General features: G+C 36.1%; 2 protein-coding genes across 5 annotated transcripts in view; both read left to right on the top strand.

Annotated features, from left to right (window-relative positions):
* The first annotated feature begins 1,464 nt into the window (after positions 1 to 1,464).
* grb7 (growth factor receptor bound protein 7) lies at positions 1,465 to 13,688 on the top strand. The gene is made up of 15 exons (XM_056249384.1): positions 1,465 to 1,486; positions 4,609 to 4,771; positions 5,897 to 6,032; positions 6,316 to 6,472; positions 7,604 to 7,725; positions 7,942 to 8,016; positions 8,101 to 8,238; positions 8,350 to 8,460; positions 9,105 to 9,203; positions 9,303 to 9,377; positions 9,545 to 9,664; positions 12,268 to 12,325; positions 12,428 to 12,515; positions 12,598 to 12,691; positions 12,812 to 13,688. Exons 2-15 carry the CDS (start codon positions 4,611 to 4,613, stop codon positions 12,977 to 12,979), a joined length of 1,602 nt encoding a protein of 533 aa, XP_056105359.1. The 5' UTR covers positions 1,465 to 1,486; positions 4,609 to 4,610; the 3' UTR covers positions 12,980 to 13,688.
* A 2,387-nt stretch (positions 13,689 to 16,075) lies between these two features.
* srcin1b (SRC kinase signaling inhibitor 1b) overlaps positions 16,076 to 18,928 on the top strand; it is a 57,180-nt gene continuing 54,327 nt past the window's right edge. For all 4 annotated transcript variants that reach the window (XM_056249385.1, XM_056249388.1, XM_056249386.1 and 1 more), the window contains exon 1: positions 16,076 to 16,264. The gene's annotated coding sequence lies outside the window, so the exon portion shown is untranslated. The remainder of the gene's footprint in view (positions 16,265 to 18,928) is intronic.

Genomic DNA, 18,928 nt, shown 5'->3' on the forward strand with positions numbered 1-18,928 from the left:
TATTATTAATTTGCCTAAAGGACAACTTTCAAGGGATAGGCTAGTTCACTCAAAATGGTAATTCTCTAATAATTTAAACACCCTCATGTCGTTCAAACATGTATGACTTTATTTCGTCGAACACAGAAGATATTTTAAAGAATGTTTAATTTTGTCCATACAATAAAGCTCATTTCGTTACTCGCGCGCTGTGTGGAAAGTTTTGTGTGTGCGCGTGCCCATAAAGCTAAACTAAACTGAGCTCTGTTTCACGTATTCTTGCACTTGAGCTGACAAATTCACACAATTTTTTTTAAAGAAATAAAGTGAGTGTACTACAGAAGCGTATTGCATTCACTTGAAGAAAAAATCTACTCTGTTTTTTTCTGAATTAATGAGTTAATTATCTCAAAAACTCAGAAAATTGAGTTTTGAAAAATTCTCTCTAATTCTGAGATAATTAACTCGTTAATTCAGAAAAACTGAGCAAAAACTTTTTTTCCATGAAAAATTATCTTGTAATTCTGAGATAATTAACTCGTTAATTCAGAAAAACAGCAAAAACCTTTTTTCCATGAAAAATTATCTCGCAATTCTGAGATAATTAACTCATTAATTCAGAAAAACAGAGTAGATTTTTTTTCTTCAAGTGAATGCAAAACGCTTCTGTAGTATCCTAGCAAACATAGTAGGCTAGGTTAAGTCTAAGTGAACGTAAACGATAAATGAGATGTGTCATTATCAATCCTTAAAGTGACAGCAGCCATTCCTGCTGCTGTTTGTGTTTTTAATGTTAATCAAACAAAAAAGGACAAAGAAAAAAAGAATGTTGGTAACCACAGATAATTGATGGCAGCCATTGACTTCCATAGGAAAAAACGATGGAAGTCAATGGCCACGGTCAACTGTCTGTGATTACCAACATTCTTCAAAATATCTTCTTTCGTGTTCAACAGAAGAAAGAAACTCCTACAGGGTTGGAACAACATAAGGGAATAAGACATTTTAATGACTTTTAATTTTTGGGTGAATTATCCCTTTAAGTCACTGCATTGGCAGGTGTGGCAAAAAGTTAGTTTTAGGCCCTGTATACAGGTTTGGCTTGACATGAAGGTGAGTAAATGATGACAGAATGATAATTTTGGGTGAACTCTCTCTTTAAAAAAAAATCTGAAAGGAAATGACAAGAATCAAGTTGAAGCACCCTGTTACAAATGAGTAAGTAGAAGGACCAGCATGACCTCATCACCAACCTGTCTGTTAAGTGTGTGTAGGCATGAACTTTACCTGCCCTTCCTGCAGCTGTGTGTGTTCATGAGCTCCGCCCACGTGTGAGGTGTTTTCTGTTTTCACACGAAACTCGACGGGAGTAAAGAGGTGGTTCCTCTTGCCGGCTGGATGAAATACTCTACAAACACTAGCCTACAACTTCTGCTTGTCGCCGTAAACTGATACCAGAGTTCAATAGTACAACTACAACAACAACAAGTGGACAGTTTACATTTAGGTGAGCCTTTTACACGTGTATTTACTCTATTTTGTATTAGCTACACCATGTCAACAACTCCTCGGAACAGAAACCAAACTGTTAACCGTACAAGTCTCCGATTCATGATCTAAATTGTGACCCTGAGCTGTTCATAAATATATGTCCTTATTGTCCTAATTGTATATTCAAAGGTTAGTGAGAAGAATTATGTTTTGCTTGAGTTCTGATTACACAACTGCTACGCTTCAACGGTAGGCTACTTTATATTCCATGTCAAAGAATGACAGGGTTCATTCAATAAAAAATCATTTCTATGTCAAACTGTGGTTCAGTTTACGCAATAGCCTACATGGTACTTTTTAGTTAGTACGAATGCCATAAATGTTGATAAAGACTACTGTTTTTGACCATTAACCTAAAGCCTACATTAGAACAGTGAAAAGAATAGAGAAGACATAAAACCGATTAAATTGCTAATGAAAATCGCCAATTACTAAAGATGCAGTTTTATTACATAATATAGTAATACTTGTTCTTAAAATAATAATATTAGCGACTTTAATAGCCTAATATTAATGATAATGTTGAATAATATCCAATATGACATAGGCCTATTTAGTGGCCAAAAGAGATTTCTAGAGAGGATTGGTTTGGTGATTTGTTTTAAAGTTTGATGAAATCATCAAAATATGAGGAAAATATTTAATATTTTTTAAATATGAGGGAAGAACAAAACACTTGGTTAAGGTATTTATCTGACACATTTTTTGGGTAAACTACAGCTTCAGTTTTTATTACATTGATTACAACATAATCAGTTTCGTTCTCTCTTGTTTTTTGCATGTGTTCTTAAAGGTACAATATGTAAGAATTTTTTAAGAAAATATCCAAAAATCACATGCACAGTGTGATATATTTTCTGCAGTTGTGTACTTACAATAGTCCAAAAGTCTCCAAAGATTTTTTATTTCAGAGAAATTCCAATTTTAAATAAGTGGCCGTCCCGGAAAAAAATGTCGCCTGTCAATGACGCAATATCCACGCTATCCTCGGTTTCCGTTCATACTGCCATAGCCATGACGTAACCATGGCGACAGACATGGACAACTGCGTAGTGCGTAACGTTAGCGGCACGCAGTTCTTGTTTCTATCAAACATAGACCATGGCAAGCAGACTTTGGGACAAACAAGGAGAACTAAAATAAGGATCAATATCAGCGTGGCGTTTTTGAGATGCCGAGAGCTAGCGTCCGCGACTAACTTGGACTTCACGAGTCACGACTTGACAGCTTTATTAGACAGGTGAGCAAATGTACATAAAACAAATCAATGTTATATAACGTTAGCTCAACATGATGAAATGTTAGAATATGGTCAGTATGTTATTCTAATGTTGATCTAGCTTACTGCTAGTTTCGTATAGCAAACGAACTAACACGTAGTATAAAATTATAACTTTCAACACACATTTAAATGCCATTTAGTGTGATAGTGTAACGTTAGACCAAGTGAAGCAGCGCTGCGTTACCTCACAAGTTTATTTCGTCTAATAAACTGACCTGTGTGAGTAATCCAGCACTTGCGGGTAGTTCGGTAGAATTAAATGTCCTTATTCCTTTATATCCGCGGGACTCGCGTGTGATATCTGTCTCTTTAGCAATCGCGACCTGCTTCATACCACTGTAATGTTAAAAAACATGAATGTTTGCACTCATCCATAAACATTATTAGATCAATCAGCTTGACAGCAAGTCCCATCATTCAGCTCATCACTGCGTCATCAACCTACGCCTTTGTTATTGTTGGAAACTGCGCCCTCTTGTGGCGAAAACCTACATATTGTGCCTTTAATTTCTTTGTATGACAGCCTGGATAAAAACGATGCGTTATCGCAAATTAAACATTGACTCCAAGCATAACTACGCAATATGTTTACAAAATCTTTAACAAATTTTTAATAATTTGAATGAATGGTAAAGATGTCAATTTTCTCTTTGGCCATTACCGTAAAAAAAGAAAAGAAAAAAAAAAAGTTTTTGAAAACTGCTCTCGAATTTTGAGTATTATTTGTTTCAGGGTTGTTACACTGAATAACTGAACTGAGTAGTAATAATATTATTTAATTTTGTTTACTTTTTATTGATGGAAGCCAGTTTTTCTCATCCTTTGTCGAGCAATGCTACATTAAACGATATTATAGTCCTACTATAGGCTGTATTATACTTTTGAAACATCATTTTAGGTGACAAAACAACAGTTCAAAGCAGAATAAACAGGATCTTTGTTTGTCAGCGCATCATGCAGCGGACGGAGCGACAGGTGTGGAGCTCGCACTTTGCTTTCATTCCTCCAAGCTGTTGGCTTGTGCGCCACATTGACTTTGTTCAACATGCAACCTCTCTGAACTGCTAGTCTCCTGGTTTCTGATGCACGTTTAAGAGAAATCCACAAATCCTCTTTTCTCTTTGAGCATGAAAATGGGGTCTGTGTGGTTTACCACCTTTGTTTTTGGATGTAAGTAGAGCCCGCAGCTTTGTTAATGGACAATTGAGCCTTATTCGCCCGAGAGTGACATCACCCTTTTAATTTGACAGGTGCAAGATAGTTTTCGAGTGTGTTCGATACAGAAAAGAAAGGAATTGTGTGTAATGTGTGTAGTTGCATGAAGGTTAGAACGTGTGATCGGTTGATTTGCTTTTATATGTCAAAGCACTTTGCCTTGCTGAGAAGTGTGTCGACAAGCATTTGTTTATTATGGAGTGTGTGTTTGCTGGTTTAAGAGGTGAATGGTTGAGTTTCAGTGCCAGATTCCTGGTTCACAAGTTCTTGTGTGATCAGACAGTCAACAATTCTGTCTCCTTTAGCAACCGCCAATAAAAGACTAATAAGAAACCATTGTGAAAGGTGTAACCTAAACACTCGCTTACACATTATTGACACGTAATTGTTCTCTTGGTGTTCTTGGCTGAAAATCAGGTTCTGCCGTGTTGAATAAAGATCTATTTTGGGAAGGGAAAGTTAGTACGTTTTGTGAGTCTTGCAACACGTGGTTGGTGTATAGTAGCAGCAGTAGTACATGAATCACACCTGGAAGTGGTGAAGTGATCGTTCACTTGTGTTTGTGCTGTCTCTCTCTGCAGTGATGGAGAAAGACTGTAGCACAGAGGGGGAAGAGTTTATTAAGAGGTCAACGGCTGAGACGATGTCCAGTGATTCAGTGTCTGTCAAATGTTCTCCATCATCCCCAAACCTTCAGATGTCGACACCTCGATCGATCCCTCTGACCACGAGAAACGCCCACAGGTAACTTGTGGCACTTGGTGCTGATTGTATTGGTTGAAAATCTTTTTAAAAATACAAACTGACCTACAATAATAAAAAATAAAAAAACAGCAATGATGTAATTCTTATTTTTATAAATAACTTTATTTATATTTTACATACAATTTTTTATTTCATTGAATAATTTACTTTATTTATTATAATTTATGTTATTAAATATTATTTAAATAAATTCACATTTTTGTCATATAGTTGCAATAGTTTATAAACCGTTCCAAGTGTAATTTAAAGTTTAGATTGTGTCTAATTTATTAGACATATTATTGGTCTTATTGTGATTTTTTTTTTATATATATCTTTTGGTCTTTTCTTTTCTTTCCTTTTAAACTTGCAATAATAGTTTATAAGCAGTTTCAAGTCAAATTTAAAGTCAACATAAAATCAATATTGGCTTAATTATATATTTACTTGAGTATGTGTGTACACATTGCTGGTTTTTTATTTTATTTTATTACTGTGTCTAAAAGTAAACTCTTTCAAACAGTTCAAAGTTGCATTTAAATGTGTAATTCTGTTGATTTAATTTAGTTTAACATAAATTATTAGTTCATTTAGTATAAATTACTTTATTATATAATATAATTTATTTTATATTATTAAATTTAATTAATTTGAAACTATAGTAATAGTTTATAAGCAGTTCCTAGTTGAATTTAATGTCAACATGGAATCAAGATTGGCACAACTTACTTTTAGCAAACATTCTTGATCTTATTGTGAATGTTTATGTTATTTTATAACTAGCAATAGTGTCTAAACAGTTTCAAACAGTTCCAAGTTGATTTTAAAGATGCAATTTTGTTGATTTAATTTGTTTTTACACAAATAATGTTATTTAATTTAATATATATATATATATATATATTTACTTTTGTGTAATAGCTTATACGCATTCCAAGGTAAATTGAAAGTAATCCTGAAAGCAAGATTGACCCTGCTGGTCTTTTAACGACTTGCCTGTTATGAAAACAAAAACAAAATCCTGTTTCGGTGGTACTGTATATATGTCAGATCACGGTTCACGGCAATAAAATGTGTTGACATATTTGTGATGCTTTCTTCTTCTTCTTCTTCTTCCTGGTCTAGTGATTCTAGTTTTCCATCAAAAGAAGAATTTCGAGCTTCATCTGCACCTTTGATTCCCAATCCGTTTCCGGAGCTGTGCAGTCCGAAGCACTCCCCGGTGCAGACCGGATCTCTCGGCTATAAAGGCCCCACACATGTAAGTATGGCTGGATGCTGTAATCGGTGACACCCTTGGCAGGAATCATATTAGGTGCTGACAAGCGCTATGACACGCCATGGGGAAAAACAACGTGCATGTACACACGCTTAACTGGGCCTGGGAGTTGATAACCTTCTCAAGAAAAACTCAATCACTTTCTTTGTAACTGAAAAAAGTGAATGACCTTAAACAAATTGAAACATGGAATGTCAGATGCATTTGTTTGCATCTTAGTTCCTGACAGATTAATGATGAGCTTCTTGTGTATGTGTGTTCGAAGGTGATTCGGATTTTTGGGGACGCCAAACACAGTCGTTCGTTCTTGGTGTCATCTGAAGTGACAGCACGTATGGTTTGTCAGAAGTTAGCGCAGAGCATCCACTGTATGGACGAGGAGAGCTGGGCCCTCATAGAACATCACTCTGCTTTGGGCCTGGGTAAGATATACGAGGATGGTACTAAACAACAATGCAATTACTGATACACTTTCACTACTCTCCTGTGATCTTCCATAATTGAACTTAACATAAATAGTTTCATAATGCAGTGTAAAATGGCATCATTCACCTAGAAATGTTTCAATTGTAAAACAGTGGGTTGCTGCTTTGCATGCACTCTGTTGTTTGCATTCACTTGATTTTTCACTGCAAAATAAATGACCTTCTAGTGTTTTATTCATATGAATTCACATTCACATACATACCGTATATTCATTGCACGTTCATGACTCATTGTTTGGACAAAATCCACTAAATGCCATTTCAAATGCCAGCTTGTTTCTAAAGTGAAATACTGACATGTCTTATTGTGTTTTTGAATTGATTGATTCTTTGCTGAGAGAAATCTGGCCTAGGGCTGTTGTGTGGAAAATAGCACTGAAAGCAACCCAGCCAACATGTTATACAGGCTTTTATAATAGCTTTAGTTACGCTTTTGACAGGTGTTGGGTTTGATGAACCTTTCGTTTTAGAAATGACATTTTGTAATGTCTGATATCAATAAAGTTTATGTATGACAGTTTAATTGGTAAAAATGTGTTTAATAATTAATTTAATTTAATAATTCTAATATTAATAATATTAAAAGATTTTAGCTTTTTTTTTGTTCTAAATCCAGAGAATTTAAATACTATTTTAATTTAATAAAATTAACCATTTAACCAATTAACCATGTTTCTTAACATTTTATATAATTTGTTTGAATTTAATTTAAGAAATGTATTGAATTTTTAAAAATCAACCATCTGTTTCTTAATATTTATATAATTTTTGAATTCAGTTGAATTAGTTTTAATTCAATTAGTTTAAATTTCATTTAAACCATTTATTAATATTTTATATACTTTTTATTTGAATTTGTTTGAATTTCATTCAGGAAATGTATTGATTCATTTGAAAAATTAACCATTTGTTTTTCTCACACTAAAAGCTTAAATCGTGTCCTCCTTTATGAACTATTGTGTTCAAGGACCGTAGGTGATAGACAGACATAAATAAGTGCTATATGCTATTGTGAGTGTGTAGGAGCCTTTGCATTCACACTTGCATTGCGAATTGTTTTTTTTTCAGAACGCTGTCTGGAAGACCATGAGCGTGTGGTGAAGGTACAGTCATCCTGGCCTGAAAACAGCGACACTAAACTGATCTTCCGCAAAAACTACGCCAAGTACGAGTTCTTCAATAAACCTTCGGTATGAAGCCTCTTCATCATCACCCAGAAATTTGTCTAAAAAATATTCAACATTTAGCATGATAACATTCAGCATGATGCCATTTTAATGAAAGTACAATCACAATCCATTTTACTTCTACGATGTGACGCATTTCTGAGTGAAGATGGTCAAATAGAAAATATTAGTGTTTTTAAGTGTTTGTTCCCCCCCCCCCCCCCCCACCCCATTATGCAGTCATTTTTCCCAGAGCACATGATCTGTGATAGCGCTGATGTCACTAAAGGCACGACACCATCAAAGCGGGTGCAGGTATGAGGAATCTAGAGCTTTTAAAAACATCAAGTCTACATAAACATCTTCATTAAAACCAGTAAATGTCTGTCTCTCTTAAAGAATTTGTTGAACTGTGGTACCTGTCCAGAGATTCAAGACTTTATCCGTGTGAGAGAGGGTTCGAAAAAATCCTGGAAGAAACTCTATTTTGTTTTACGACGGTCTGGACTGTACTGCTCCAACAAAGGGCAATCAAAGGTGCCGCACACAAACACAAACGCGGCGCTCTATTTGAAAAATGACTTCAGTATAGTGTATATATACACATAAACATGCATATCAAATTTGGATGCATATGTATGTTTGCAGGACCCTCGACACCTGCAGTTTGTCGGAGATCTGCAAGATCTGGATGTGTTTACAGTCTTCAATGGCCGTAAACTTTACGGGGCTCCAGAACCATACGTCTTCTGCATTAAAGTAAGCAGCAGGAACAGAGAATCAGTGTCGTTTTAGCATCAGTTTTATAGAAGCATAGTATTTATTCATATCAAGTTTTTTTTACCTTTACATTTTTAGTGATTTTTTAGTATTTTAACTTAAGCTCATTTTATTTCAGTTAGGTTATTTTGTGTGAGTTTTTCATCTTATGTTCTATTATATCTTTGAATTAGCGAAAATGTTGATGTAATGAAAATGTTTTTAGTTTTAGGGAATTCACAGTGACCAATAAGAGATCATTAATCGCAGTAATTCATGCTAAAATGAAAGCGATTCATAAATAAAGAAATTTGTTTATAGTGCCCCTATTATGCTATTTTAAAGATTCCTAATTTTGTTTTGGAGGCTCCTACAATAATTTTACATGCATCCAAGGTAAAAAAAACACTTGAATTTTCTCATAATATACATTGCAGCATCAGCTCTTGTCTCAAAGTGTCTGAAATGGTCCAATAAAGGTTTCAGTCTCTCTAAACTCCTCCTTTCCAAGAGTCTGCTCTGCTCTGATTGGTCAGAGCTATAATAATTAGAATTAGCTTTACATAACAGCAATAGAATTCTATGGTATTTCCTCATGTAGACACTTGAATGAACATGTAAATGTGCATGTATTTGTTTGCTAGGCCTCAAAAGACAAGTTTCGCTGTCAGGATTTGAAGCTGATGTGTGCCGACAGTGAGCAGAGTCGGACGTGCTGGGTCACAGCCTTCAGATTGTTTAAGGTACATGAACATTGAACACACACAGACTCGCTAAGAATGTTCCGTCTGCAACCTTTAATGAAAGACATTTGAGTGAGTGTGTGTGTGTATGTGTTTTAGCATGGGAATCATCTCCAGTGTAATTACCAGCTCGTCCAGTCCAGCGCCCGTCTTCAGAGATTTCAAGACTCTAAGGTACAGTAAACATCCCTCAATCTCCATAAAAGCCTAGCCCTAAAAGTAATCCATACAACTTGTGCACTATATTCTGATATCATATGTTAGCTTGCCTTTGTTATTCACTGATCTTCCCTTCCAATCTTCATCACACGTGTTGTCTTCCTCCACTGTGTCATCATTAGTTTACAGACATGGAGTCGTCGATGGTTGCCATGGATTTTTCAGGGAAGAGCGGCGGACGAGTGATCCAGAACCCACACGAGGCCCAGAATGCAGAGCAGGAGGAAGGACACAACTGGCGGGTGTGTATGTGTATGTGCTCGAGGGAAATCCATTTTGTAAACTGAATTCATGCTAGACAGTGCTGAAACATGCTGTGAACACCTCCCAGATCAGTTGTTATGCATTTATAATAAGCAAGAGTTTGCATAATATTCGTGTGAGCACAGTTTTCTGTCCTGTGACGAAGTTTAAATAATAGAAAATATATATAATATATATTCTATTATATACAGTATATTCAGTAAATAATAGAATGTGTGCATATATCTCGGGTTGACTGGGACACGTTTTGCCATTGAGATGATGGGATAAAATTACACAATCATCCTGAATTCACCATATTCTCATGAATATATATATATACACTCACCTAAAGGATTATTAGGAACACCTGTTCAATTTCTCATTAATGCAATTATCTAATCAACCAATCACATAGCAGTTGCTTCAATTCATTTAGGGGTGTAGTCCGGGTCAAGACAATCTCCTGAACTCCAAACTGAATGTCAGAATGGGAAAGAAAGGTGATTTAAGCAATTTTGAGCGTGGCATGGTTGTTGGTGCCAGACGGGCCGGTCTGAGTATTTCACAATCTGCTCAGTTACTGGGATTTTCACGCACAACCATTTCTAGGGTTTACAAAGAATGGTGTGAAAAGGGAAAGACATCCAGTATGTGGCAGTCCTGTGAGCGAAAATGCCTTGTTGATGCTAGAGGTCAGAGGAGAATGGGCCGACTGATTCAAGCTGATAGAAGAGCAACTTTGACTGAAATAACCACTCGTTACAACCGAGGTATGCAGCAAAGCATTTGTAAAGCCACAACACACACAACCTTGAGGCGGATGGGCTACAACAGCAGAAGACCCCACCGGGTACCACTCATCTCCACTACAAATAGGAAAAAGAGACTACAATTTGCAAGAGCTCACCAAAATTGGACAGTTGAAGACTGGAAAAATGTTGCCTGGTCTGATGAGTCTCGATTTCTGTTGAGACATTCAGATGGTAGAGTCATAATTTGGCGTAAACAGAATGAGAACATGGGTCCATCATGCCTTGTTACCACTGTGCAGGCTGGTGGTGGTGGTGTAATGGTGTGGGGGATGTTTTCTTGGCACACTTTAGGCCCCTTAGTGCCAATTGGGCATCGTTTAAATGCCACGGCCTACCTGAGCATTGTTTCTGACCATGTCCATCCCTTTATGGCCACCATGTACCCATCCTCTGATGGCTACTTCCAGCAGGATAATGCACCATGTCACAAAGCTTGTATCATTTCAAATTGGTTTCTTGAACATGACAATGAGTTCACTGTACTAAAATGGCCCCCACAGTCACCAGATCTCAACCCAATAGAGCATCTTTGGGATGTGGTGGAACGGGAGCTTCGTGCCCTGGATGTGCATCCCACAAATCTCCATCAACTGCAAGATGCTATTCTATCAATATTGGCCAACATTTCTAAAGAATGCTTTCAGCACCTTGTTGAATCAATGCCACGTGGAATTAAGGCAGTTCTGAAGGCGAAAGGGGGTCAAACACAATATTAGTATGGTGTTCCTAATAATCCTTTAGGTGAGCGTGTGTATATATATATATATTAGGGCTGTCAAATGATTAATCGTGATTAATCACATCCAAAATAAAAGTTTTTTTTTTTACATAATATATGTGGGTGCACTGTGTATAATTATTTTGTATATATATATAAATACACACACATGCATTTATATTTAAGAAAAAAATATAATTTATATATAAAATATTTATATATAATAAATTATATATAAATCTATATACAGTATATACATGAAAATATTTCTTAAATATATACAAGCATGTGTGTGTATTTATATATATAAAATAATTATACACAATGCACCCACATATATTATGTAAAAAAAACTTTTATTTTGGATGTGATTAATCACGATTAATAATTTGACAGCCCTAATATATATATATATATATATATTTATATATATATATATATACTGTTTTTGGTGAGCATAATACTTAAAATATTTCAATGATTGAACGATAAAATATATCTTTCAAATGTTTAGGGTTGGTGAAATATTTTAATGTTTTTGAAAGAAGTCTCTTCTGCTCACTGTAAAAACAGTAATATTGTGAAATATTACCATTTAAAATAACTGTTTTCTATTCTATTTTATTGCATGTGTTAACTTAAAATGTAATTTATGCCTGTGATTAAAGCTACATTTTTAGACATCATTACTCCAGTCAGAAATCATTCTAATATGCTGATTTGCTGCTCAAGAAACATTTCTGATTATTATTATCGTTGAAAAAAAAGTTGTACTACTTCGTATTTTTGTGGAAACTGTGATAATTTTTTTTCCAGGATTCTTTGATGTATAGAAAAAAAAAATCTTTTGCAATTTGAAATATAAATCTTTTGTAACGGTTTAAATTTCTTTACTGTCACTTTTGATCGATTTAACCTTGCTGAACAATTTTTTTTTAGGTTAAAATGAAATTATTTATTAAATAAAAAATATATACAGTTAAAAATCAAACTGAGTTATTTAATTTCCAATAAATTATGAAAATTAAATGTAGACATTTTTCTTTAATGGTGTGTTTTTGTACTTCAGAAGAGAGAAGCGCTACGCCACAATTTACCCACCAAAGGTCACATTCCACATCTCAACGGTGCGTCTCACGTCAACATCGTGTTAAATTACAACATTTAAGCAACAAGAAAGAATCTCTCATTAGTCAAATCTTTCTGTATACGTGTGTGTGTATCTACAGAGGTTAATCGGGTTCAGCCGTGGTTCCATGGGGGCTTGTCTCGTGCTGAAGCTGAAAAGCTATTGGAGGAGCAGGGTCAGGTGGACGGGTAAGAATCATCTCGAGTTTTTTTGCTTATGTACGTTTGCACTGTAAAGTTGTATTTATATGGTTTTCTCCGTTCTCTGCAGGATGTTTTTGATTCGTGACAGTAACATGCACACTATGTGCTTTGTGTTGTCCTTGTGTTATAAAATGAAGACCAAACACTACATCATCGTTCCCGTAAGTCATTATTTCTCATTGTGCATCAGGTTTGCAAACATCTCTGTTTGGACAGTTGAAACTGTAGTTGCATACATGAGACCTCTTCATCTTGTTGTGTTTTTCTCTGTATCTCTGTAGTTGGTGGAGGAGGGAGGAATCGTATGCACTATGGATGAAGGCCTCACACTGTTTACGGATCTGCTGCAGTTGGTGGAGTTTTACCAGATCAACCGCGGCATCTTGCCTGTTTGTCTCAAACACCCCTGCACTCGCATTGCACTTTCTGAACCTAAAACTGAGACCTAACTGACCCAGAACCAGTTTCTGGACCATTAAAGTTTTCAGTTTATGACTCACAGTGGATGTCAGGACACTCCGCAGTGTTAATATTTATATTTTATATACTAATAATCACCTGTAGCGCACTTTTGGGTTTGTACGGGTCTTTAATGTCGGTTATTCAACCAAAAATACTCTAATAGTTTTTTGTACAGTTCGTTTACAAGCTATTTTGTATGCATCATCCTTTTATCCAGATCCTGGATTTTTTTTTGTTCTACACTGGAAAGTGCACAAGCACGTGGGAATTCCCTGCTCTTCCTTCCTTCAACACTAGGTGGCGCACTGGCGCTTTGAATAGCTGCACATGACGAGGCCTGTCGAGGACTTCTCAATTGTTCATTTATGCCATAAACATGCAGGGATATATTAATGCATCTTAGAAGTTGCAGAAGAAGAAAGCGTCAATGTAGCAGATTTATTTTTATTAATATTATTTTTATGTTTTTTTTTTTTGCTCAACACTGTGTAATTTATGGGTTCTTATTTTATAATACAGATATTTGAGATAATAGATGGCAGTTAATATTTGCTTTATTCTGTATTTTCTATTTGTTTTCTCTATTTTTATTGTTGTTTAGTACTTTTTCCAGATGGTTGACAGACAGTTGTGATTATTTGTATGTAGTTTAATTATGATCATGACCCCAAATTAAAGTAAAGATAAATAAGTAAATGAAGTGTTTGTGTTAACTTATTTGAGTAGTTTTAATTGTGTGTGTGTTTGTGGTCCTAGTAAACCCTATGTTATGGGGAATAAATGGACATATTTTGGTCCCCATGAGGAAAAGCTTTTAAATCATATTAAAATGATACAGTTCAGTGTACTGTATACAAATCATCGTCTATGGAAAGTCCCTGTAAAACATGGAAGCCCAATGTGTGTGTGTATGTTTTTTTTTTTCTGTATGCTTCAGTTAACTTGACCACCAATACATCAGTTGTCAGGTCTCCACTGTGTTGTTGCCATGGAGATTATTCCTTTCATATTCAAGTGAGGTCAACAGTCCAGGCTTAAGTATGTATAGGCTATATATGCTGTGAGTGATTTGCATGACTCGCTTACAATTAGATGGTAATTTATTCAAATGTAAATGGGGTGATCACCTCACTGTAGTTGTTGATGAATCATATATTAATGCTATATTATAAGGGTAAATAAAGAAGACAGTGATCAATCGGTCAGTCAGAGAAGGGCACATTATTCTGACAATATTAAATATCAATATAGGGTGAAAATGAATTGTAGAGTGTAATGCATGAAGTCAGTACTAGTAAAAATTAAAGAAAGTTATCTTATAATTTTCATTCCAATGATATTGTTAAATCAAGGTAATTTAATATCACAAAAAAATTATTTGCTATTGTTTATGATCAAATGTATTATATAATGTATTAATCCATTATAAAATAATGGCAAACAAACTGTGGCATGTAGGGATGTATTTATGGAAAACAATTCAAATGTTTTCCACATTGTTCATATTGAACAGCCATTATATTTGTTTGGCTTGTGACTTTTGTGTCCTCTCTGTATTTTGTCTTCCCCATCTTGCCGTAGCTCCACCATACCTACCGCACTCAACCGGTCAGTCACCTCTTTTACTTATTTATGAGGTATGATTTATTTAAGGTTGAACAATGTCCCCAAACTTGCATAAAAGCTTAATCTCCAACTTTTTACAATACACACTCACAAACACACACTTTTATCATACACACACATTAACAGTAACACACGGCAGACTCTAGCTTACCGTGGTGTTTACAAGGTGAAGCACTCCTGAAACTAGGCCACAGACTGAGAACAACACATGAAGCTCCTCGGAGTTTAATCTCCGTGCACTAAATGGGTTCAAATCAATTTCATTCGAGGAAGATCAGGAGTTAGATTAATTATTCCAATTAATTCTGAGATCTTATGATCATTTCTTTCCTTTCAAATTAAAATAAGCCTTAACTCAAAGGGAACTGGCCTCAGCTCTGATCTGTAATGCTGATCAGAAGCATTACATATTTCCTGTTTGTTTTAAGGATAAAATCAAGTGCATTTCTGGAGAGGTTGGTATTGTATGTAAATGGAATAGTTTGTCTCTCTTCTGAAGCTCATGACACATGACTCTGAGAGTTTAGAGTGACAGAAGTGGATTGAATTTCAGCTTCTGTTACGCACGTCTGTCCTGTCCAAAGTGCCTTTGCATGCCTGTGCATGCTACTATAAATTATTTTAGCAATTAAATTATAACATTTTATATATTTTTTATATAAAGTATTTAATTTATTTACAAAAGATGTATTTTGTATGTATTAATATATAATTCTATAATGTTTTAAACAATTTAAAAATATATTATTTTATAGAAGTAACTACTTAGATTGTGTATCATTTGTTTAATATAATTATTTCATTTTTTTTTTGAATATATTTATTTTAATCTATTTATTTAATTTGTATTTATTTAATTTTATATGATTAAAATATTAGTACTATTATATAATTCTATAATATATTTTAAATTAATTAAAAATATTGTTTATATAAATACTATTTGAATTTTTGGCAAGTATTTATGTTAATGTATTGATAAATAAAGATTAATAAACTGATACAGCAAACAAATATTTTATATAGATTACCGGTATATATTTGAGATAAATTACTTAAATACACTTGTTTCGATTCTGTTTTATTATTATCTTATAATAGATTATATATTATGATATTATTATATAAATAATTATACTTATTTTTTGTGCAGTATGTCATTAATCATTTGATTAGAGATGACCATTATCTTTATTCCAATTCTTCTCTCAATTTTTCTGTATAGCTCTTCAGTTCATGTAGTGTAGCTATCCTGCAATTATCCCTTATTTCCCCCTCTTCCTTCCATCAACCCTCCCCCTTCTTTCCTCGTGATGGTTCAATCCGTGAACCTGCTCAGCCTATATGTGTGTATTGCTTCACTGTACCTTTAAGAGGAGGAGGGGGTGCTGGTGGTGGTGTGGGGGTTTATATGAATATCAGATGAGCTCGGTTTGTGCCATGCGGACCTGCACACACACACACTCACACACCACGAAGGCTAGTGCAGACAATTCCAACTGAAGACACGGATCTGAGACAGAGAGAGAGAGAGAGAGAGATCAGGATGGGTGTTACAGGAGAAATGAAGGAGGACGAGGCTGCGTAAGACAGCTGAGAGACACTGAAAGATAAACCGAGGGTGGAGAGGACAGACAGCACAGCAGGTATGTGGCGTTGCATCACCGTTCTCCTGTAGGCTTAAAGAGGTCCATCTATTCCCATCATGAAGCAGTTCATGCTCAATTTACCTCCTGCTTCATTAACAAACAGCAAACTGTTCTGGCTTCACACTGACTGAGAGGTTTGTGTCCATGTTTTGTTCCCCCTAAAGGCTGAAGCTCCAGTTTTGATTGCATTTAAACAATCAATATTCATCAGGCACTTTCTGCTCTAGTGTTCACAGAGTCGGAAGGACAGACAGGCAGAGAGAGAGACAGATACTAGATGCATGTCTTGATGCATGGCTGCTGTGGATTTTAATGCACTGTAATGGACTCGAGCTATGTGAACTCCTGTAAGTGTGTGAGCGAATGCCGTCTCTCCATCATTTCACGGACTGCAGAGAGAGTGAGACCGCTGGAGAGACAGACGGGGAGAAAGACCCTCTTAAAGTGATCCGAGAGGGAAAAGTCCGTCCTCTGCAGGAAAATGAGATTTACGGGTCTGGGAATGATAGCTGACGGAACGGAGAGGCTTTTGAGGTGGAAGTAGATCTCTGGAAGTGTACAGTAGTTTGATTTGAGAGGTCAACATGGAAACATCATAGACATTAACCAATGAGATGGGAGGGGAAAACATATGATAGACTGAATAAAAAAAACAGGACAGGGGAAGGATATTGAGGAAGGCGATGACAGCAAAGGAGGTGGTGTGTAGAGAGAATTGAGGGATGAATGGATGAAGAGACGCGAGAAGAGACCTACGCATCACTCCATGATACATCGCCAAATAATATCAGGTTGCATAATCGCCCAAATGATCATATTGAATCTTTCCTGCTCCCTTTGCTGTATGGATTATACATTGATCGTTGCACATCACAGTGACAGTTAAAGGGTTAGTTCACTCAAAAATAACAAATCGGTCATCTTTTACTTCTGTTGAACACAAGTTATTTTGAAGAAGCTACATTGCACCCTCTTGGCTTTCATTGCATGGACAAAAAACAAACGCTGAGACATTTTTCTAAATATCTTTTGTGTTCCACAGAAGAAAGTCATACAGGTTTGGAACTACATTGAGTGCTACACTTCATTTTTTGGTAAACGATCCCTTTAAATCCATGAGGAAGGACCGTTTTATCCGAATACACCATCACTGAGATTTCAAAAGATCTGATTTGAATCATAACTAAATTACACATTGTACTATAGCAGACGAGGGTGAGGATGAGTAGGAAGGACAGAATCAATTCAGCCCTATAGTGGTTGTATCTCGCTCTCATTTTTACTTAAAGGGATAGTTCACCCAAAAATTTAAATTCTGTCATTAATTACTCTCCCTCATGTCGTTCCAAACTCATAAGACTTTCGTTCATCTTCAGAACACAAATGAAGATCTTTTTGATGAAATCTGAGAGCTTTCTGTCCCTCCATTGACAGCTAAGCAAGTTCCATTTTGACGCTTCAAACAGTTCATAAAGAGATTGTAAAACTAATCCATATGAATTGACTGATTTAATCCCAATTTATGACATTATTATACACTCACCTAAAGGATTATTAGGAACACCATACTAATACTGTGTTTGACCCCCTTTCGCCTACAGAACTGCCTTAATTCAACGTGGCATTGATTCAACAAGGTGCTGAAAGCATTCTTTAGAAATGTTGGCCAATATTGATAGAATAGCGTCTTGCAGTTGATGGAGATTTGTGGGATGCACATCCAGGGCACGAAGCTCCCGTTCCACCACATCCCAAAGATGCTCTTTTGGGTTGAGATCTGGTGTGACTGTGGGGGCCATTTTAGTACAGTGAACTCATTGTCATGTTCAAGAAACCAATTTGAAATGAGTCGAGCTTTGTGACATGGTGCATTATCCTGCTGGAAGTAGCCATCAGAGGATGGGTACATGGTGGCCATAAAGGGATGGACATGGTCAGAAACAATGCTCAGGTAGGCCGTGGCATTTAAACGATGCCCAATTGGCACTAAGGGGCCTAAAGTGTGCCAAGAAAACATCCCCCACACCATTACACCACCACCACCAGCCTGTACAGTGGTAACAAGGCATGACAAATCCATGTTCTCATTCTGTTTACGCCAAATTATGACTCTACCATCTGAATGTCTCAACAGAAATCGAGACTCATCAGACCAGGCAACATTTTTCCAGTCTTCAACTGTCCAATTTTGGTGAGCTCTTGCAAATTGTAGCCTCTTTTTCCTATTTGTAGTGGAGATGAGTGGTACCCGGTGGGTTCTTCTGCTGTTGTAGCCCATCCGCCTCAAGGTTGTGCGTGTTGTGGCTTCACAAATGCTTTGCTGCATACCTCGGTTGTAACGAGTGGTTATTTCAGTCAAAGTTGCTCTTCTATCAGCTTGAATCAGTCGGCCCATTCTCCTCTGACCTCTAGCATCAACAAGGCATTTTCGCCCACAGGACTGCCGCATACTGGATGTTTTTCCCTTTTCACACCATTCTTTGCAAACCCTAGAAATGGTTGTGCGTGAAAATCCCAGTAACTGAGCAGATTGTGAAATACTCAGACCGGCCCGTCTGGCACCAACAACCATGCCACGCTCAAAATTGCTTAAATCACCTTTCTTTCCCATTCTGACATTCAGTTTGGAGTTCAGGAGATTGTCTTGACCAGGACCACACC

Source organism: Rhinichthys klamathensis, unplaced genomic scaffold (assembly GCF_029890125.1).
Source record: "Rhinichthys klamathensis goyatoka isolate OS25496 unplaced genomic scaffold, OSU_Roscu_1.1 h1tg000059l_1, whole genome shotgun sequence".
Lineage (NCBI taxonomy): Eukaryota > Metazoa > Chordata > Actinopteri > Cypriniformes > Leuciscidae > Rhinichthys > Rhinichthys klamathensis.

Coding starts and splice junctions, on each gene's coding strand:
- grb7 (XM_056249384.1), top strand. CDS start 4,611: ATGGAGAAAGACTGTAGCACAGAGGGGGAAGAGTTTATTAAGAGGTCA. Junction 4,772..5,896: donor ACCACGAGAAACGCCCACAG/GTAACTTGTGGC, acceptor TTCCTGGTCTAG/TGATTCTAGTTTTCCATCAA. Junction 12,326..12,427: donor TCACATTCCACATCTCAACG/GTGCGTCTCACG, acceptor GTGTATCTACAG/AGGTTAATCGGGTTCAGCCG.